Source organism: Scatophagus argus, chromosome 5 (genome assembly GCF_020382885.2).
Source record: "Scatophagus argus isolate fScaArg1 chromosome 5, fScaArg1.pri, whole genome shotgun sequence".
Classification (NCBI taxonomy): domain Eukaryota; kingdom Metazoa; phylum Chordata; class Actinopteri; family Scatophagidae; genus Scatophagus; species Scatophagus argus.
The window spans coordinates 9,734,485-9,757,203 of NC_058497.1; the positions used below are offsets into that span (position 1 = coordinate 9,734,485).

Genomic DNA, 22,719 nt, shown 5'->3' on the forward strand with positions numbered 1-22,719 from the left:
CAGGAATACCAATGGCTAGTTCATCTCCATCCTGCCATGTGAAGCCTCCAGATACCAAAGCATAGCATTACCAACTGAGGCTTCTATCCCAGTGAAGGTGGTTAATTTGCTTGTGATAAAGGTTAACTGGTTCAGGAGGTTGAAATAAGAAGCAACCATAATGGCTGATACAGAGAGGTTGCTGTGGTCCAGGGTCAAGATACCTGATTATGAAATTATATATATTTTTTACTTTATGTAACAACTGAATTGAAAATTTTGCAACCTATATCATGTGATTGTTTGTGTATGATCATAACCAATTCTGAGTCCATTTTTTTCTTTTGTAATGCTTTTATTTTGAAAGGAAATCAACTTCCTATGTTAACGCTAATGATCTGCGCCGCATGATTACGTAGCATGGCTGCGTCGTAGCCATAGCAACAGCTAGTCCGGGGCTCACGCCAGGAAAAAGTCAGTCAAAATTTCTTATATTTTATGATTGTTTTCGCCTTCATTCCGAAAGAGACTGTTGAATATGGGTAGGTAAAGTTTTATGCTATTCAACATTACAAGTCGACACAACAATATAAAGTTTCATTCTTGTATGACTGCAGTGGTAAAAGGAAAGTGAGTTGTGGAGAGACCGCACGGATTTGTTTACAGGGTGAACCAAGTTAGCTACACCAGATTTGAGATTAGCGTCATTTCATGAATGCTACCCGTCCCGTCTCAGTTTCCTTTAATTATTGTTGTTATTATTATTGTTGTTGTTGGTGTTATAGCTTTCTTCTCATTAACTAAACAATGGTCTACACTAATGTTTATGTTGTTAATAATGGATGACATTTGCTATCTAAACAAGACTGCATTTTGGACACTGGGGAAACACTCTTGGATATCTCTATAGGTGTACATCATCTTTTATTTTTTCATTTGAACATATTCAAGTTCTGGATTTTTGGTCTTTATGTTTTCTAACCACTGTCAGCCTTAGTTGTTAGATTTCACCATAACAAAACATAAAAAAAACATGCTGCTCAACACGTCTAACATATAATTATCTTGTGGATCAATAAATGGCAGTTATACGCTTCTTTGAGGATGAGGTGTGTTAGGGGCATTTTTTCATCTTTGATTTTTCTTTCCTTAGGTTCCCCTCAGTGCTTGTCTTTGTGCTTGTGTTGAAAATGGGCCCTCACGAGTTTATATGTTCATGTTTGTTTCCTCTCACGACTCAGGCATGCGTCCATGCAGAATAGATGAGTTTATGAACAGCTTGCCTCTCTCACATTAGACTGATTAATAGTTCAATCAGGGCTAAAACAGACAAAATGTCACGGGGGGAACTGTTGTCATGCAAAATCAGCTCTTTATATCTGCGTCCATCTAAAAGGGATAGGCCTGCTTAATGCCGTCACAGGGCGTTACTAATTTATCTGCGTTGTGTGAGCCAACTATTGAGGATATGTGCTGTGCTTTAAATGCAGAGCCTAGAGACAGCAGGGGGCAATCAGGCTATTAGCGTGCATTAGCATGAAGCCTGCTCTTTGATTGGGCTGTATTTGTATGTCTGCACTGGTGTGCGAGTTTGAAATAAGCAGAGGGAATATATGTGCTAGTGTGTGTATCAAGCTAAACTTGCCTGTCTTTTTAGATTGGTTATAGATGGATGTATGTCCGTCTGTGTGCATTGTGCTTGGGGCCAATTCCTTGTCTGCTTGTGCTGTACATTTTGCTGTGTCCTTTCACCCCATTTCCCTCTGATGGTCTGCAAGGGCATTTAATGTCTGGCATGCAGCCGTGCACAAGGGACCATCTGATAGGAGTGACCTCTGGCCCTAACTTAGCCAGAGGTATTTAATTTGAGGTCAAGTGTTGAGTTGGCGTGATGCTTTCCCCTCACTAATGGTGAGTGGATAGATAAATGCCCTGAAAGCATGCACACACAGATAGACAGAGGGAGGCTGGGTTAGACTTGCATTACTTTTCTCCTCGCACGACCTCCTGCCCCCATGGCCATGTTACCAATAGTTTCTCATTGGCCCTTATTGCACTACCAAGGAAAAGTAGACACTTGTATACATTACCCTGTTCTCCAGTGGAGGACAGGTCTTTGAAGTCAAAATACCCCCAACTGTGAAATGCCATGATCTACAGTAGGGGTGCTCAAACTATTTCTCTTAGAGTTCCAAACTGAAACTCAATGGTGGGACATGGGCCCAAAGCAGAGACCTACTATGTTGTATTGTATTATAATATTATATGTATTATAAGATAAAATAAGATCAGATAAGACAAGATAATCCTTTAATAGTCCCATAACTGGGAAATTACAGTGCAGAGCATGCAAAAATAAGAGCAGGATGTGCATTCAAAAAGAATAAATACACTGGAAGCAAGTACAAGCAACTGTGCACAGTACAGAAAGACTATTTACACTACAGTTCCTCAGGTTATGGTTAATTACTGCACAGAGTAATATTGTGCATATTGTTTCAGGGAAAATGGTGGTAAGATCCCAAGTTTCCTTAACAGACTGACTCCCTCCCCAACTTCCTGCACATGTCATTCTGTTTGCCCTCCTCAGATTGTGATAAATTATTACTAATTAAGGATTTGATATAAATTTGATTTATCTGTTATATTCAATTTAATTTTTACATCACAAAAATAAAACAGTGTAAACAGAAATTGAAATATATTTTTTAAAATTCTTTTTCTTATTCTTCTAATTCTTTTTATTATTATTATTATTATTATTATTATTATTATTATTATTATTTTGCTTTAAACATCTGACTGGACCAAATCTAACCTTATGGTGGGCCAACTTTGACTCTGGGGCCCCCTGCTTTGGGTAGGCTTGATGTACAGTCTATAAGCTTAATGCCATAAGCTTGACTGATTAATCTACTGAATAGAGTGTATGGCAAATGGGTTTAATATGGTGGACATCACGCTAAGGGATTTACCCTTATATTAACCCCAGAGGCTAAGTGCTATTCATCAGTTTAAAAGTACCACCCATCTTTATACTGAAAAGTTGTTAAATTTGAAATTAAGGTTTTCTTTTTAAGAGTGAATTATTGGCATGTTTTTGTTTTAGCACACGTAATGTTTTTCTGGAAGCTGTTATGGGTGACCATTGTGATCTAATTTGAAGGGGATGGATTTTATACAAGAATGTGGAAGTTAAAGTCAAAGGAAACAGAAAACACAGAACTCAACTTTCAAGAACTCAGTTCAACAATCAACTGATGACAAACAATACACTGAAAACAAGGAAACAATGTGTTCAATATTTTGCAATTCTCCCTTAAAGGATTAATATTTCAAAACAATTACTCAATAATCAACCAACAAAAATTCTAATAGTAATGGAAATTGATCCTATTGTGCTGTTGGTTAAACCAAGCAATTTGACAATGTCTTATAGGCTTTTACTGTTTGACTTTGTACAGATCAAATAATTGGTCCACTCATTAAATAACTAAATCAATAAATAAATCAGTATTTAAAATTATTATTTGTTCCAGCCATAACACACTTTGTATACCATTTTCAGTTTAGCCAATTCTCTGCTGGTCTTCTGTTTGTTTCCAGGAGACAAGGAGAGATGTATGGAGGTGGAGCAGGAGGGGGAGAAGGAAATGAAGACGCTTCTTCACTGTCCTCCGATCTACCCACTGCCTGAAGAGATAAATAAGGTAGTTAGTGATTCAGAAATTATGTTCCTGAAAACCCCTTGCAGATACCTTGCTATTTTTTTTATTTAAAGTTAGATCTGAGCCAGGGGAACCAATGTGAAATCATTTTCAGGACAGACGTGTTCATTTTGGGACCATACTTTACATGTTAGCTTTCAAAACAACATGTTGATGAAAGAACATATTGACAAGACATATGTTGCCAGCATTTTTTTACAACACAGAAACACAAATGTGTTGAAAAGATGATGAGACTGAAGAGTGTTTCAACACTGCACTTGCTCCATATGCTGCACAATCCATATGATTTGAATAAGAAATGGGACAATGTTTCCTCTTGTAATCTTCCATCTGTTTTATGATAAAACACATTGGAAGTAACATGGCAATGATGACATGTGGCTTTATATCCTTGTCAATGTCAGGTGGCAGTTACATACTCCCATATGATGTACCATATGGTATGAATATGAATTAGCAGGGGATATCTTTTCCTTCTAAGCAGGAAGCTCATGCGGTATCTACTGCCAGTAGTGCAGTCCCATCTTCTTTTTCTTCAGAAATCATGTTTTTCTGAAACTGATTGCTCTTGTTTTCAAGTTGATGCTAAAGCAGTTTTCACTTTACACCATGTATTTTGAATTTTTTTTTTCCTTACATCGAAAATATACTGAGTGCCTACAAAGCATAGTAATTACATTTTTTTGCCAATGGCTGTTACCAGTAGTTTTACTTCCTGTACTAGTGTGTATGAGAAAACAAGTTGTGTTTTGTACTCTGGTGCATAGCAAAGTTAATGAATTACTTGTGCCTGTGGAAAACCCAGTCGACTTGGCATCATTTCCAGATTCAGTAGTAACCTTTGTAAAAATCATTTCTTCCTCATTACAACTTCAGTATATTGCAATAGAGTAGCGGGCTTTGGGAGGGGCCTTGGCAACTGCTTTATCTGTAGCTCTCCAAAATGGAACCTAGACAGAAAACTCTCTGTCTTTTACAATCTACCCTGGTGTTGTTTGAGTTGATTAGGGGTGGGCCATATTGCCTGCAAGATATTTTTGATATTTGATTTGATACCTGCACTTTTCACAAAGTTCCTTTTTTTTCCATATATTACTTTGTGAGACATTATAATCAATCTTTATCACCTTTATCAAACCATTTCACCACTACCAAAGGTACTCCTTTTTCCACAGTGAAGTCAACATCAGAGTTACATCCAGTTTTAGCCATTTAAACTCCATCTCTTCATTCACTCTCTACCTTGCCATTAGAAACAACAGCAAGGGCTACAAGACATTCTTCAATAAACTGGAATTAATTGTTAATATGCTTAGCTACTGTACATTATCAGTTATATTTGTCTTTTGTGCTCAGTTAGATTACTTAGTGGATCTGTGAGGCTTCTGTCTATGCCCCTGTGTTCTGCTCTCTCTTCCTGTCCTTTCAGTTCATCTGTCTGTTGCTCTCTAGTAATGTGTGGAATTTCTCATTGAAGCTAGTAGATGGCTGTGAACAATAAACCCCCTGGTATTATGTGAGGGTGGCCTGTCCCTGCCCATGTACAGACACCCCCCCCAATCCATCCAATTGTCTGTCTATCTTTCTGCCTGCTGCGTCAGGGCCAACACACTCAGATGGGAATCCATTTTTATTTATTGATTTTTGCGGTGGCCATCCATCTCTTCCCTTGCGTGCATGTACATCCGTTTCAGTCCTTCTGTTTATGATTTGTCACAAGGGGTATGCGATAATCAGACACAGAGCAAAGGAAAGAGAGACTGAGAGACAATAACAAAGAATGAGAGAGGGAGGGAGAGACTGACATTTTGATCATAGCACATCCATCTGGTTCAGTCTGAGGATCTTCCACCCCCACCCTGTCATCCACTCAAATTTCAATAGGTCCGTAAAATAGAGGATGTTCAGGGCTCAGCCCCCTGCTGAGTACACTTCAGCACCATTTATTGGAGAAGGCTTAGGTGGCTGGGGGTGAACGAAGAACAAAAAACAACAGAGACAGTGTGCGTTGTGAGCGCAAAGCTGTGGGCAGCACCATGTGCACTAGTCGGCGTGGGAGGCAAAGAGGAGGTGGTGTACTAACAGACCCATTTAAGTGCTGTTAATCCTGGTGTGCTGGGAGAGGGCTGGCACCAAAGTTTAATGGTGGGCTGCTGAGAAGGAGAGCGCTGTGGTTGCACACACACCATGCCTCCCACCCACACACTCAGGCTTGGAAACACGCATAATTCCACTCGACTTTCAACGTCAACAGTATGTTTGTTGTGTGTATAGGCACACACAAACATACATAGTACTGCTATACATTATAAGACAGATGTTACAAAGGGTGTTACAGTGTTGGCAAGCTTGTGCTTCTTTTTCATATGGTTTTGGGCATGGAAAATGTATAAGGTATGAACCTGTGTTTGACATGCTGCATCAGTTCCTGGCATCTCCCTGTCTTGTGTCCTGTGCTGGGACATTATTAAAGATAATTAATAACTCACCATTATCAGGGTGTGTGATACTGTGTGTCTCTTTGAACTTTTCAAAAAATTACAAAATATGTCTGTATGCCAGCAATCCAGGCTCCGTTGGTTTGGACAGGATAGAATAGTATGATTTTATGATTTATTATATTTTACTAACTAACTAACTAACTAACTAACCACAGTGTACATAAAGGAACTTAAAATAATCTATTATCTCTCTATTTTATTGTAAATATGCTGTAAATGTGCTTTGTCATGTGAATGTAGTCACACTTGCCCTCAGTTCTTTTCTTTGTCTTTCTCAAGGGCACATTAGCACTTATTATTGAGGGACCAGAGAGCGTCACTCCCCCCTTGGCAGACTCACCGTCTTGGAATTGAAAATCAACTCAAACTTGCTTCTCTAAGCAGGTGGTCAGACCAAAAATAGGGCTGCCTTACAAAACATGCAGTGATACATTGCTGTGTTGCTACAGGTACCAGTGAAAATATAAAATATGATTCAGGAAGTCCAGTTTGATTATGAAATCCATTAATTTTAATGTTCATCACATACCAAAAATGGTCCAGACATTTATAATACTTTAAGACAATACTCTGCATGAGTTTCTCTTATGGTGGCAGAAATCATGGATGCCTCTCTTATGATGACCATGAGGTGAAAAGTAGAATGCGAAAGCACTGTAATGCAAATCTACTGACATGGTGCTATTGTCTGAACGCAGTAAGTCTTTGTATATTGCCACCACTAAAACTCAACAATAAAGATGTTTCTTTCCTTCCTTACTTGGCAGAACTCTAACTAACTTACTAACTTAGAAGGTGTGTTCCTTTTTTCCTTGCATAGTGCTCTAGTCCAAGTGTAAATGACAGATTAGTTGTTTTCAGTGCAGCACAGAGCACAGAGTACACCGCAGCCTTTTTATGCAGCAGCTAAGCACCTCTTGTTCTCCATGAGGTGCTGATACTACGTATTCATTTCTCAAGTGTCAGTCTGAGAGGAGCTCAAACACAGAGTGTAACAGGACAAGACATTCACCTCCAAGAGAGGAAGAAGCACGAGGTGAAAGAGACAGAAAGGAGAAGCGAGGAAATCAGGTAGAGAAGAAGGACAATATTCCCCATTAACTTTTCAAATGTTGTAGCATGTGAAAAGCCCGGAAACACAATGTAACAGGACAAGACGTTCACTTTGGCAATAATGACAGAGCAAGGAGAGAAACAGAGAAACAGGATCATCCCCGTCTCTAAGCAAGGGAGATATGAGAAAGATTTTCTGATATCTCGGAAAGAGAGAACCAATGAATAGAATAAGATCGCAAATTCCAAAAATTAAGATGCTTTCTGTCACACACACACACACACACACACAGGTCATTGGTCAGAAATATGGCCTTCTTCCACCCACACATTAAAACAAATATACAAATATAAATGAAAGACAGCAAGGCACTGCAAACAAATTTATCTGCACAAAATGTCTGAAGATACACCCTTGCAGATATGAGCAGATGAGGAAGGTTTGCACTTTTGCACTAGCATACTATACTGACAAAACATATTGTCTGGCCCCCATAACCTATTGTTAACCTTGTCTAATACATGCCCATCCTCAACTTTAACCAGTTTTTCCACATCATTTACCACATGATGCTTGGTTCAGACAGCTTGTTCTGCGAGTCGGCTTGAAATCCATAGATTTTATTACATCCTTTAATAAAGAATGACTCAAAGAGGCTCAGCAAGCGAAAAAGTCTGAATGATAAACCACAGAGTTTTGAATACTGAATTCATTTCATCTGTTCAAAGGTTTGCTGTTGGTTTGTGAACTAAAAGAACAAGGTTATGCAGGCACACAGAGGTGACGTGGAGTGGAAAGAGGTTCAGAAAATTTTTACAGTTGTTATGCCATGAAGATGGATGAAGCCTAGTCCATTTTATACCTGTCCTGTTAGCACACAGAGGGCAGTGTGGTCACAGCACGGACTGTGACCACAGCTGATCATATCAGCAGGTCTCTGTCTCTGCACCAGTTACTCTACGCGTGGAACTGCGATGGCTACATTTATTATACACTTCAGATGTGTCAGCCATCAGGGCAGGAAAAGGTAAACAGTAAAAGTGAAACTCAACAGTCAGTGTTCAAATGTACACGGAACAAATCACTCTTTTTCAACTTGACCCAGTCAGGTGTTGGCAGTTCAGGCATGACAGCCCAGCTGAGCTGGGCCACTAACTAACTACCTAACTTAAGCCACTAACTCCAGCCAAAGATAACTGCAGCAAGTGGTATAGTGAGCAGCTGTTGACAGTTACTCTGGTGATATGCTTCTCAATATACATGTATATATATATATATATATATATATATATATACGTATATTCTACATGTTGCTCCTTTAAGAGGAGAACTGGATGTGTTTGTGAACTTGCGTGTGTATCTGTATGTACAGTGTGTGTGTGTGTATGTGTGCATGTGTATGTGTATGTGTGTGTTTGTGTGTGTATGTGCTTACACACATTTACCTCACTCCTGCTCCAATTTTAGCCTATAAGCGCTTTTAGCTCTATTTGTATGAAATGGTGCTTTACAAATGCATGAACTTGAACTAAAGTTTGAAACAATTAAGCGTTCATTTTTTTGTCTTTAGAAAAAAGACTGAAATTTGGAAAACACTTCTTCAAAACAATGTTGCAACAGAACATAGAAAGCTGAGATGTCTTCATATACTCTTCAGTTCCCTATAAAGAGTAGTACGGTGTTCATTAGTAACCTAACAGGAGGCTCAGTTGTTGAAGTCACAACACTGAAATGCTCTCTTCACCAGACAAGTCTTGTTTGTCCTCTGGAGAGCTCTTGAATTTTTTCTTTATTAAAATCTGGCACTATCACGATGAGTGCAGTGTCTGATTCTGAAAACATTTCCCTCTGTTTGTTAGTTCGAATGTAAAAGTGCAAATTGAAGTCCTGACTAGTCTTTGTCGTGTTTTTTGTGCCTCTGTCCAACCTGCTCTTCTCCCTCCCTCCATTCATCCATTTTTAATGTGAGCATGGCAAAGTCTTATAGAGGAAAAGAGGAGAGAGACGAGCCACATGTCCCAGAGAGCTACACCATGCTACACATCTCTCCTTTTCTTTATCTGTCTCGCTTTCTTTCTCTCTGTTCTTCTTTCCTTGAATAATGGATAGTTTTTAACCAGACACGCTCCTCCTTTTTTTGTCTAGATCCTACCCCTCAATAAGACTTCAGTATTTCAATATTCAATATTTCTTCAATATTTCTCAGTTTATTTCAGTCAGTGTATCTCAAACTCGCTCTACTTCCAGTTCCCGTCCTTCTTCATTGTCTTCCTTACCTGTCCTTTTTCAGTCTGTTTTCTTAAATCTGGAGGAAGAGACAGAGATTAAGAGAGGAAGAGAGGGAGGTTTCATCAGGTGAATGCTGATCTGCAGTAATGGCTGAGAGACAGTGGGGGGATTACTGTGCAATATTGTCACGGGTGTTGTCTGGAGCCTGGAAATACCAAGTGACAATATTGCATGATAATCCATGGGTCATTACAAGGTTACTCTTGCTTTTATGAGGCAGCTGCAATGCCAGCTACTGCAGCAGTTGTTTTTGAAAGATACACTTTAATCAAGTGTTCAGACAGGCAATCCCTAACTAAAAAAAAACAAATAAAAAATCCATTGTCAATGTTTGTTACATGCCTGACATCCGTATTGAGTGGTGTAAGTGCCCTCATCCTGTCAGTGTTATGCCAGGATACCTCAGGTTACAACTGCTGAGTTTGATAGCAGAAAAATATAAAGCACTCAATGATAGGAGAGACAGATGTTCACTGTCAAAAGAGTTGCCTCTCACTGGCTATCTCAATGGAACATTAAACCTGATACTTCCAAAGATGTTTTGTGTTTTCAGCAGGAGGTGTAAATATCACTTTTTATAGACTGGGAAGTCTTGCTCTGTTGCATTCAGTACCATCATTTCATTTACTGTTATCATTTCTTACTATCGTGGCTACTGCTTTCAGTATTTATGCACAATCAGAGCGGAACATAGGTAGTCCCGGTGTCCTTTGTGGATGCCTTTGAAAGTGAAGGAAACCTCAAGTTGAGGGAAAGTGGGTATAACAGAAAGTTTAAACTCACTACTTACAGACTGATCGATGCTAACATCGCACAAGGATAGAGTAACATTAAATTAACTTTAACAGTCAATTAGACATTATGCGTGACCTCTGGTGATGTGAACATCATGTTATGTGTACTCTCCAATCGAATTAGATGTTCTCTTTTTTTACTCATTCATAAGTGTCTGAAGCTTTTTTGCATAATGCACTTAGATGTAGCAGAGTTAAGCACTACAGATGACACTTGTTTTTACTTGCTCAAGAAGGTTAAATGAGGTTGCGTTTTGCTTTACTCCACTGACTCCGTCATTTCACTGGGTTTAAACTGCCAAATGAATCCTACATAAATAGCATAAATGTTTAGAAAGGTATTGGCTTTGTCAACAAACTGGACAGTAAGTAGGACATAACCAGATAGACAAGGTAGGCGCACCTGCACATGTATTTCAGCCTGTGTTTCCTCCTCTGGCCTTCCTTGGCACGCCGTGCTGTGCCATGTCGTGCCGAGTGGTGTGTTTTGATGCGTGGTCTAGTAGGGCTAACGGAAGCACATGTGTTGTCTGCTAACTCTGATTAATGTAACAGACTATACTCCCCCTTCTCTCTCTGCCTGCTTTTTTTTTTCACTGGCTGCCCTGCTGCTCTGCCCTCACCTCTCATGTCTGCACTCAGTCTGTGTTTCAAACCTGAGCCCTGAGAAAGAGAGAGAGAGAGAGACAGAGAGACAGAGTCATTAAAATATAATAGTGTTTCTCTTGTTTTGTTGGCCTTGTATGTAGTGTATTGAAGTCTATAAAGCAAACAATTTCTTTTAAAATGTTATAAAGCCTATTTTGCAGGGCTTAGGACAGTTCAAATTTCTGTCAGTGAAGAGACAAACTGGCTTCTCCATTGTCATTCAGCTGTTGAGGAGTTACTGCAGCATATCATATGCCCCCAGGAGTAACCTCTAACGAGTTTCAAACTAATGATTTCTCTGCACCAGTTACTCTACAGTTACTTTAACATGTTGCACCAATAAAAATAAAGATCTTAGTAGTAGCCAAAGACCCTAATGTGTAAATCAGTTGCCAGGATATCATAGATAGTGTTGTTAAATTAAAAACATTCAACAGCATAAACAGGAAGTAAACAGCTTGTCACAAGCTGTTAAGATGCCAAAATAACACTTTAGTCAAACAATACATGAAAGCAAACTGACAGTCGTTTTTAAAGGTAAGTAAGACTTTGTTTGGTTTGTATACATGTACATGGAGAAAATATAGTGTCATTCATTATACTTATTTTGGTGAAATGTACTTTAAAATCTCCCCATTTTGCATTGTTATAAAACAACTGTTAGATTGCGTGCCAGATATATAATTTCTATACTCTTCCATCTAAACAGGGACATGCAAGAACTGGTTTGTGTGGTCCAAACTCTGTGTAGTGATGCGTGGAGTTAGAACTAGTTTGAATGGCTGGTGATACCTCCAGACTACAACCAGGTGATGATGTAGAAACTGCAACATTGTGTCTGTTGAAAAATATAAGTAATTTCAAAGCTCCATTGCATCCCCGTAGCAAAGATAGCAATTTAAACATTGTACGACAGAAGTGAGGTATACAATACTGCAACCTCTTGACTATAGTAGTGCTTTTCAGTTTTCTTGCACAGAAACACATACATCAAGTACATGTGCATGCAGCTAATTGTGATGCTTTTCTATGTAGCTCTTTAAATGAAGCTCTGCTTTCCACTGACTCTTGACAATAGGTGTGTAAAGTAACCTAGCTGCAGTGGGTGCAATCGCATGCCGTCAGTTGTGGGGATGCACAGAGCAAACTTTAAGCCAAGTGCACTAAGTGTTTGACTCCCACTCCTGAAGCCCCCCCCCCCACACACACAGAGCAAAATGGACACAGGCAGTCTTTTGCCTGCTGCCTGCTCCTTAGGCTAGTTGTTTGTTATTGTGTGTGCCCTGCCGTGCCGTGCCATGCCGTGCTGTGCCTCGCCCTGTGTTTGGATGTGATGTGATGCGTGGCCAAGTGCCGGTCGAGGCAGCCATAGGTGATTCTTTCCCTGCCACTGCCCTTTCCCTGCTTCCACGCAAAGGAGCAAGTGAGGTAGGCAAAGATAGAGAAGATATGCAAACAGGAGGACAGCCAGTCAGCCGACAAACATGCAACCCCCCTCCAAGCCCTCACTTTATTATGTTCCCTAATTTTTTATTTATTTATTTTGCTATCCCCAAGGTTCAGTCACCCCTCCTTCCTGCACTTTGTCTGCCCTGCTGACTTTCCTGTGACTGTGTCTGAGCATTTCAACCTGTCGTCTGCATGCACACGCCTGTATAATGTGTGAGTGTTTGACTGTGGATTCCTCAGTGGTACTCTTCCGTACAGACACACAGCCCAGACACTGGCCATCTCACATACTTTGATTCATCCACTCTGCAGTACACTATGCCCCTGATCTGTCTGCTCCCTCTCTTCTCTTTGCTACTCGCACGCTTATGCCCCACCCCCCCCCACCGCACTCTCTCTGTCCCTTGTGACCGCTACACCCCTCCCTTTTCCCTCCTCTACACACACCCAGATACACACACATACGGATAAACAGACATAGAAACAAATTAATTCACACAGATACACGCACTGTGTTGTGTCCAAGTAACTTACACATATACACAAAGATTCACTCACATGCTCACATCTACACTCAGGCACTTATTCATAAACACACACACACTTGTCATGTGATGTGTGGTGCGCCATGGGGTCCAGATGAGTGGAATCTCAGTGTTGGCTCTCGCTACACTGAGCACCACAGGGGGTCTTTATCATCGCAAAAATCAACAAAGCCACAGTCACGAAGCACTGTCTCGATCACACACATAAACACGAGCACACGCATACATACGTGACTGTGTGCACACATGCGCGCAGGCATATTCATACACACTGGCAGCATACAAAAAAGCAAAGAAGAAAAAAACAAAAGCACTCACGCACACAAAGTGACAAAAGCTCACAAAAACATTCTCGTTTTGACACGCAAAGACAAGAGCACAGCTGGACTATGTTTTCAGTGGGACACACACACACACACTCCCCACAAGCTCTCACGCACAGTGAGAGTCCAAAAAAGAAAATAATTTTAAAAAATTAGGAGAAAAACATGGATAAGACCCTTAACTACTTAATCCCTTCTTAAATGCTTTGCGTGATCTATCGTGTCTCTGATTTCATAGAGAAGCGAGATGAAGTGCCAGCTAAGCAGATAGAAGGGAGAAAACATTGACTGAAAGAGAGAGAGAGAGACAGACAGTTAGAGGGAGAAAGAGTTTAGAAAGGTCCAGGTATGATGCGAGGCAGCACTCCTGCCTTTGTTTTTTCCTCTCTAAATCCTCTGCCCATCATCATATCACTTGATTAAACCTAATCCTAATGCCTCTAATCCTCCAGGCACCAAAAAAAAATGCCTAAGTGCCTTGTAACCCTCCATAACATTAACAGATCTCACTGTGTGCTGAACTGTGCCTCTGTACACTATTTCTGTGGCTGTGTGAGTGTGGATTGTAGTTTTTCTAAACTCACTACTACTCAGAATTACCATGTGATTTTCAAGTATTGAGGATTGGAGAAAATTAATTGTTTAGGCTGTTTGTTTGTGAAGGACTGTTGGGGCTAAGACTTTATGTCTGCCTGCTTTGTATAGTCTGAGTGCTGCCTCTCCTTTAAAAACTTTGACTGTCTACTTAAATAATGCAATGAAGAGAAAAATATACTTGATGTTTATAATATAATTGTCTTTTGTCAGGCTGATGTGTTGTCTGATCTGGATTTTTCAGAAAATAGGTATCAAGAAACACAGAAACCAAGACATGTTTGAAGTACTTTAAAAATCCTCAAAAGAGACACCGGAAAAGTAAACTTCATAAATATGTTTGTAGTAACACAGGAAAAAAGAGAGGAGCCTTTTGATGCTACCTTTTTGTCCCTTTAAGTGCCTGTGTTTATTGTCAAGAAATAAAACCAGTAACTTTTTCTTTTTTAGCTTCTCTAAAGTATTTTTGCACTGCATACTCCAGTCATACTATGTATCACACTGGGTCCATGTGTTAATTTGCAATTCATTTGTATGTGTGTTTAGTAGTGCATGTTTTCATGTGTGGCCACTGATACATACAGTTACACACATACATACTATGTATACTGTGTGCGATATTTTGAGTGCTCACAGTCCATACAGCCATTTGTATAATGCATAATTGTGTTAATTTATTTTATTTTATTTTTATGTGTTCATCTATCTATCTATCTTACAGTTGTTTAGGGAGAGAAGGATTGAAGGAGGGGATGGATGAACAGGGAACAATGAAGGATGTGCGCAGAGGCGGACAAGCAGAAAAGAAGTTATCAAATTGGGAAAAATTTGATCTTTTTATATGTCTTGTCCACATAGTGGTCCATCTTCACCCACAGCACAATGAGCATAGACATCTGCACACAGACACACACACAGACAATCAGGGGAGTTAAAAAGGCATCACATAAATTAATTATGTTGCTTATCCCGGCAAGACACTAACCACCCACAGAATGCCCCCGCCCTGCCGCCTCCACCTGCACCACTCCACCCCTCCTAAATGTTTCACATCAGGCAAGAGGTAATAGCCCTATGTTTAATTAATGGAGCAAGGAGGCATTGTGGTGATAACATGGACTGTGGAGGGGGTCCAAGTCACAAAAGACAGTCACACATTCACACTCACACATAGAGCAGGCTTGGTACCTATTAGGTGGAGGTTCAGTTACAGTAAGAGGTAGAGCATTCAGTGTTGGCTCACTGTGGGTATTGACTGACACACACACACACACACACACACTACATCACTGATGTACCCTGAGGCCTTATACTTGTTTTGCATAGTTAGATACATTATGTGGACTTGACAATAAGCTCTTTTGTAATAGATAGTTATTAACTTTATATATAACAGAATAATCATTACCAGATGGATTAAACCAGTGTGGTTAGAGAGGCTGTATGTGTCTTGACGTTTAATGTTTTAAACACCTCCTGGCAACAGTCCAGCATGCTAATGGAGTCAATCATAATGAAAGAGAGATAAGAGAGACACAAGGGGAGTCACAGAAGTGTTGCACTAGAGGACAAAGAGGTTTTGTGTGTCAAAGAAAAGCATCTATTGGCTGCTGGCATGAAACATTTAAAGGACAACAAGACCTCTTTCTTCCAATGCCTCACTCTTTCTCTCTTTTCTTATCATTTCCTTGTTTCATTCCAAACCGTCCTTGTCTCTCCCTTTTCCTTTCAGGTAATATTTTTACAAGCATGCGTGCCTGTGTGTAGTTTTAGTTGTGTGTATTTGTGTGTGTGTGTGTGTGTGTGCGCATGCGTGTGTGAGCGTGTGGAGGGGTTAGTTTTGTGGTTTGAGTGCTAAGTGAACGTGTCAGTGCCCAGGGCAAGGGGTCTCCCCGCGGGGCCATACTCAGTCACGGGAGCACACAACCCACTGGTGGCACAGACAGTCTGCCCTTAGGGTGTGTGTCTGTGTGTTTCTTTGTGTGTCTGCGTGTTAAAAGCAAGCAATTGTGTGAGTTTCCTGTCTGTCTGAAGATGCTTGTGTGAGTAAATTTGCCTTTGTGTGTGTGTCTGTCTATGTCTGTGTCTTTTGTGTGTACCAGTGTACGTGTTTGTGCTTGTACCAGTGTGGGTTTTAATGTGTGTGTATGTGTTAGTCTGCGCATCTTTGACTGTTTTTGTCTGTGCCTTTCATCTGCCCCTGTGCCAGCAAAATGTGCTTTTGACAGTTTTTGTGCTGGATTGAATGGGTGTAAGAAATGTGTGTGTGTGTGTGTGTGTGTGATGCCATGGCTAAGGCTCGATTCAGCCCTCAGGTCACTTTAACTTGCATGAAGAACCCCACCACCAACCTACACACACACACGCACAAATTTACATGCATAAGCATTTTTGGAATTCAACTCCTGCTCACAGCACCATCTCATACACACACATACTTTATTTTTTGCTGTATCTATGCCTGCAGGAGCCACGAGGACATCTGCACAGTAAACATTAAAACCCCCTGAGCCCCAGTCCCAAATATTGCTCACACTTACATGCATTTGCTCTCTCTGACGCCCCCCTTCCCAACCCCACCCTCACCCTCCCTCTCTCTCTCTCTCTCTCTCTCTCTCTCTCTGTCACTCGCACACACACACACACACACACACACACACACACATACTACAAACTGCAAACAGATAATAGCCCATATTCCCATATTCTCTTCAGTGCATTCTGTGGCAACACAGTGTAATACATTTTCATGTTTTGGAGCTTTTTCTCCACCCACACTAATATTCCACCTCCATTTCTTCCTTTCTGCCCCCCCCCCTTCCCTTCTGTGCTTAGACCTTCATTGGGTTAAATGTTCAACACTGGGGATTCCAGATCCTTATACTTAGATCTTTGGGAGCACACCTTTATGTTATTATACAAGCATTCAAATACAGAGGGAACCCTGCAAAGACTCAAAAATCCCCCATATGAAATCCATACTGACAACTAGGTACTTAACTAGGAAATGTTCTCAGACCACCACCAAGTCAGTGTCAATAAAGTCAATGGTGCAGGGATTTTTCCGTCGTTCTAAGGGTGTATTAATGATGTGCCAACATAGGTAATGTGTGGACTGGCTCAGACATCATCCAGATCCACACGTATGGACTCTTACAGTGGCTTGCGAAACTATTTGGCCCCCTTGAACTTTGTGACCTTTTGACACATTTCAGGCTTCAAACATAAAGATATAAAACTGTAATTTTTTGTGAAGAAACAACAACAAGTGGGACACAATCATGAAGTGGAACAAAATTTATTGGATATTTTTAACTTTTTTAACAAATAAAAAATGAAAAATTGGGTGTGCAAAATCATTCAGCCCCATTGAGTTAATACTTTGTAGCGCCACCTTTTGCTGCGATTACAGCTGCAAGTCGCTTGGGGTATGTCTCTATCAGTTTTGCACATCGAGAAACTGATATTTTTGCCCATTCCTCCTTGCAAAACAGCTCGAGCTCAGTGAGGTTGGATGGAGAGCGTTTGTGAACAGCAGTTTTCAGTTCTTTCCACAGATTCTCAATTGGATTGAGGTCTGGACTTTGACTTGGCCATTCTAACACCTTGATATGTTTTTTGGTGAACCATGCCATTGTAGCTTTTGCTTTATGTTTTGGATCATTGTCTTGTTGGAAGACAAATCTCCGTCCCAGTCTCAGGTCTTTTGCGGACTCCATCAGGTTTTCTTCCAGAATGGTCCTGTATTTGGCTCCATCCATCTTCCCATCAATTTTATCCATCTTCCCTGTCCCTGCTGAAGAAAAGCAGGCCCAAACCATGATGCTGCCACCACCATGTTTGACAGTGGGGATGGTGTGTTGAGGGTGATGAGCTGTGCTGCTTTTACGCCAAACATAACGTCTTGCATTGTTGCCAAAAAGTTCGATTTTAGTCTCATCTGACCAGAGCACCTTCTTCCACATGTTTGGTGCGTCTCCCAGGTGGCTTGTGGCAAACTTTAAATGACACTTTTTATGGATATCTTTAAGAAATGGCTTCCTTCTTGCCACTCTTCCATAAAGGCTAGATTTGTGCAGTATACGACTGATTGTTGTCCTATGGACAGATTCTCCCACCTCAGCTGTAGACCTCTGCAGTTCATCCAGAGTGATCATGGGCCTCTTGGCTGCATCTCTGATCAGTCTTCTCCTTGTATGAGCTGAAAGTTTAGGGGGACGGCCAGATCTTGGTAGATTTGCAGTGGTCTGATACTCCTTTCATTTCAATATTATTGCTTGCACAGTGCTCCTTGGGATGTTTAAAGCTTGGGAAATCTTTTTGTATCCAAATCCAGCTTTAAACTTCTCCACAACAGTATCTCGGACCTGCCTGGTGTGTTCCTTGTTCTTCATGATGCTCTCTGCGCTTTAAACAGACCTCTGAGACTATCACAGTGCAGGTGCATTTATACAGAGACTTGATTGCACACAGGTGGATTCCATTTATCATCGTTAGTCATTTAGGTCAACATTGAATCATTCAGAGATCCTCACTGAACTTCTGGACAGAGTTTGCTGCACTGAAAGTAAAGGGGCTGAATAATTTTGCACGCCCAATTTTTCGTTTTTTTATTTGTTAAAAAAGTTTAAAATATCCAATAAAGTGTGTTCCACTTCATGATTGTGTCCCACTTGTTGTTGATTCTTCACAAGAAATTACAGTTTTATATCTTTATGTTTGAAGCCTGAAATGTGGAAAAAGGTCACAAAGTTCAAGGGGGCCAAATAGTTTCGCAAGCCACTGTACCTGTATGATTATTTTATTCTATCTCCAGTTGTGCCCCAGGGTTTTTCGGGAGGACAGTTTTAAGCTTTAATTCTCACATTTGTATTTGATTAAAAGTAAATAAATAAAAAATGACTTAAAAATGTCTTTTTTAATAAACAACCTTGACAAGAAGCTGTGATCCAAATCTTGATCAGAAAAACTGAGGAGGCTTTCAAATTTTGATCTTTTGACCTGTTTTATTTACAGAAATGCAACACAACAGATATGATTTCATTTTTGATTCTCTTTATATTTTTTATGCTTTATTTGACAAATGTAACCATAGTCCAGATTGAACAATTGACCACTGAATTAAGATAACATGTTTTGATGGTAAGTTAACTGGAGCACCCGGAGAAAACCTCCACTCACACGGGGAGAACATGCAAACTCCACACAGAAGGCCGGGAATCCAACCCTGGCTGTGAGGCGTCACTGCTAAGCACCAAGCCACCGTACTGTGGTTTGGAGCATTTGGGAATACTGAGACCCTCCCCTCCATGGAAAGCTGGACAGTCACATGGAATCAAAGTCTGAATCAACCACTTCTGCATGTGAACAGCTAGCCCGTAAACAATCTGACAAACCAGCTCCTCCTCTTGGGTATCCTGACGCGTTTTGACATTTCTTTTAACCTGGTGTCAAGCTTCTCACCCCTGTCAGCCCACTCTTTCTCCTTTCTTTCTAGGACTTCTTTGAAGTCTTCAGTTTGGATGGCCAGAGTTGGATAGAGTTGTCTGAAGCTCTTCAGTATCCTGTCTTTGTCTGTTCAGCATTGCTTCATGAGTCCTCCAAATGTCAGTGACTGCTTCATACATGATTTGCTAAACCTGTCTGATCTTGAGGGAAACCGTTGTCTCCTTTTCCTCCTCCATTGGTTGGACATCTTTAACACCGAGGTCTGAATTAAGCTCCTGCGGTTTGAACTCGAGAGTGCTATGCACCTCGACACACCTCCTGCTGCTCTCTGGACTGAATGACGGAAGCATGCTTCTCCAGCTCCTATGTGGAATTCTTTAGCTGCAACTGAACCACTGACAGATCAGAGGCACTTCTGTGCTCCTCCAATTGGGTGGTTGTTGCAGCTGTTCCTGGGCCTCCTCCAGCTTGGACCTGAGGTTCTCATTCAAGGCAGCTACCAGTCCTCCTGGGCCTCCTTCATCCGCTGATGGAGTTCCTGCTTTGTCCTGTCTGCTTCCATGACTTTCTCGTACTGATGCCGATGCTCAATCTTTATGTCAGTATTTTTTTTTTTATTGGACACAAAGGCTGTCCAGAGCCTGCTTCTGCTTGTCTTCAGCCTTTTTAAGCCTTAGCTTGAGAGATGTGATTTCTTCCCTCAGCTCTCTTAAGCAGCAGGCATATTTTGTCTTTTTTTGCCCTGGAGCTGTTCAAGAACTGCACCCAGGGCCTCTAATTTGGTTTTTAGGTGAGCTCTTTCATGTGGTGAACAAGACATGAGGTTCATTTTGGTCACTGATAGCTCTTTACTGACATCCATCTCCTAGTTTTGAATATAGGACTTCACACGGGAGTCCAGGTCTGCTGTCTTTGCTTTTGCCATCTTTCTGTCTTCTCTCTGCTTATTCTCGATAATGCGTGTCACTTCGGTGAGCGTTTTTTATTTTGTGCCCTGTGCTGAAAGTAAACACTCAGTACTGAGTACTGAGTACTGCAAAGAGACCTTTAAATATGCTGAACCTCTGTGACACAGGGCTCATGTATTTCTTTGTTTGACTGTATATTGTCACATGTGGTCTCATGGCTCTATTGAAAGTCTGTAGTGCGGGATCATGGTTCACCACCTTCACCTGTAAACTTACAAAGTATATGGAAATACCTCAAGTAAAGACTCACAAAAGTGCAGCACAGAACTTGAGTAAATGTACATAATTACTTTGCACTGCTGGAAATGACTTTTTAAAAAAACAACCTCGACAAGAAGCTGCAATGTAAACCCTGGTCAGAAAAACTGAAAAAGCCTTTCAAATTTTGATCTTGTGACCTGTATTGCATTTATTTACAGAAATGCAACACAACAGATATGACTTAATTTTTGATTCTCTTTAAATTTTCTCTTTAAACAATTTCATTCCACGAACTTGCACTAGCTGCTTTTTGGATGTTTTGAAATAGATGTCGGCACATATGGTTTTTAAAGGGAATGGGTGATGACACTCTGATTTGACACTCTGATAATTCATGTTATGCCTAGATATACACAGTTTAACTGGCAGAAGGGAGTTAGACACACCCTAAATGCACTTGCACCATGTACTGTAAACTGTGCTCTATAAATTGTTTAAACAGGGCCCTTAGTCTTATGTGCTCAGACTTCTCCTCTAATTGCTGTGAGTGCAGTTCTTCTCTTCTCAAGTGTTCTTTCATCTGTCTTTCTGTCTCTCATAGCTGCTAGAAGACAGACACCTGCTGTCCTGAAGACATGAGGCAGACATCTTCTGTACCTTAACCTGACATGGATAGACAAGATGCTAACACAGAGCAAGAAGGCAGAGTGAGAGGTGAAAAAGAGAGAAAAAGTTAGATGGAGAGACAGAGGGTGAGAGAAAAAGAGAGAGAGCGAGGGAGAGAGAGAGCCATCTTCTTAAATGCATCACCTGTCAATCATTTGTCATGTCAAAAGCACTTGGGGTGTGTTTTGTCTGTCTGTCTGGTCTGCCAACCTGTCATTCCTTTCTTTTCAACTTCTCACTTAATGTAAAGAAGAAGGAAACAAGAGGCAGAGATAGAGAGAGACGGATCGCAAGGACCCATTTCAGTATTTATTTAGGACAAGACTTTCAAGCCGTGTGTTTTGTCTTCCGATCTCTGTCCTTTGCTGTCTTTTCATTTTAGGCTCTTAGCAATTGTTCTAACCTACTTGTAGTTGTAGGTCACCACTGAGGACAAGACAATGGGGCTTTTAAACACTATTTTAAAATCATCAGAGTACAGATTTCAATCCATAGCTGTAATTATTCTCTTAATGTAAGTTATGTTAATTTCAACATCAAGTATTTGCACTTTCATTTTCATCTGTCACATCTGGAGTAGTTAATTTGTTGAAGCCAGCTGATGCTAGTACACCTAATTTGCATTTCATTTCAGCAGTTTTTCATTTGAACAGAGAAGTAATGAAAACATACAGCATCTGGCACCTGGCCTGAGGCAGTAAACTCCAGACAACACTCTAGATTTAACCTTGGAGCAATGTTACAAATTTCTCTTTCTACTACTTTCAGTGTTTTCTATTATGTTTACAAGTTGATGAGTTAAGCAGGAAGAGTCCAATCAAAAATTCCACATAAACCACCATTAGCCTGCTATCAGTCCATGGTGCTGTGCGCCAAGTGGTAAAGGGAAAAGGTTATGGGGTCGTCGAAACAAATGAAGTCATTTCTGAAGTATGAATATCCAGATTATGCAGTTAAAATCATATGCTCATTAGTGATATGTCTGGTCTGAATATGGCACTGGGGTAAAGTTTGTAGCAGTATCAAAATCATTAGGTTTCTTAACCTTAGAAGCAGACAGGTATAAACACAATGGCTGTGGGTCAATGGCTATGACCTCTGTGCCTTCACACCAGTAATTAAATGATCTGTTTCTGGTCAGCTTTGCTCACAAGTTTCTTTCACCTTGTTTGCATCATGTGGCAGTCTGTTTAGAGCTTTTTGACATGGGAGCTGTCAACATGTCATCCAAATCTCAGCTGCCTCTCTGCCACATATCATCATGAAGATGAAAGCTTGGGGATGTGATCTTATCCCCAATAAGCTTAAAAGAAGTGACAACAGTTTGAAGAGAATACACTGACACACATAGAGAACGAACAATTATTTTGGGTATAAAAAGGTTTATGACACCAGCGGTTGCAACAGATTTTGATGGATAATGGAGTCTGTCATAGAAAGTCCAAATTTTTTATAGACAGCTTTCATATTTTAGTTGTAAAGGCTCCATATAATGAACCACACAACACAGAATGCTATTTCTGTCCTCT

At 40.5% G+C, this 22,719-nt stretch overlaps 1 protein-coding gene across 6 annotated transcripts in view; it reads left to right on the top strand.

Annotated features, from left to right (window-relative positions):
* Positions 1–409: 409 nt before the first annotated feature.
* Positions 410–22,719, top strand: part of lekr1 (leucine, glutamate and lysine rich 1) — a 69,791-nt gene continuing 47,481 nt past the window's right edge. For 5 of the 6 annotated variants that reach the window (XM_046388605.1, XM_046388607.1, XM_046388608.1 and 2 more), the window contains exons 1-2: positions 410–521; positions 3,586–3,689. In XM_046388605.1, coding sequence (XP_046244561.1) covers positions 518–521; positions 3,586–3,689 — 108 coding nt within the window. In that variant the 5' untranslated portion in view covers positions 410–517. Of the gene's footprint in view, positions 522–3,585; positions 3,690–21,125; positions 21,239–22,719 lie in introns of all 6 variants that reach the window. The other variant, XM_046388606.1, reaches the window with a different exon arrangement.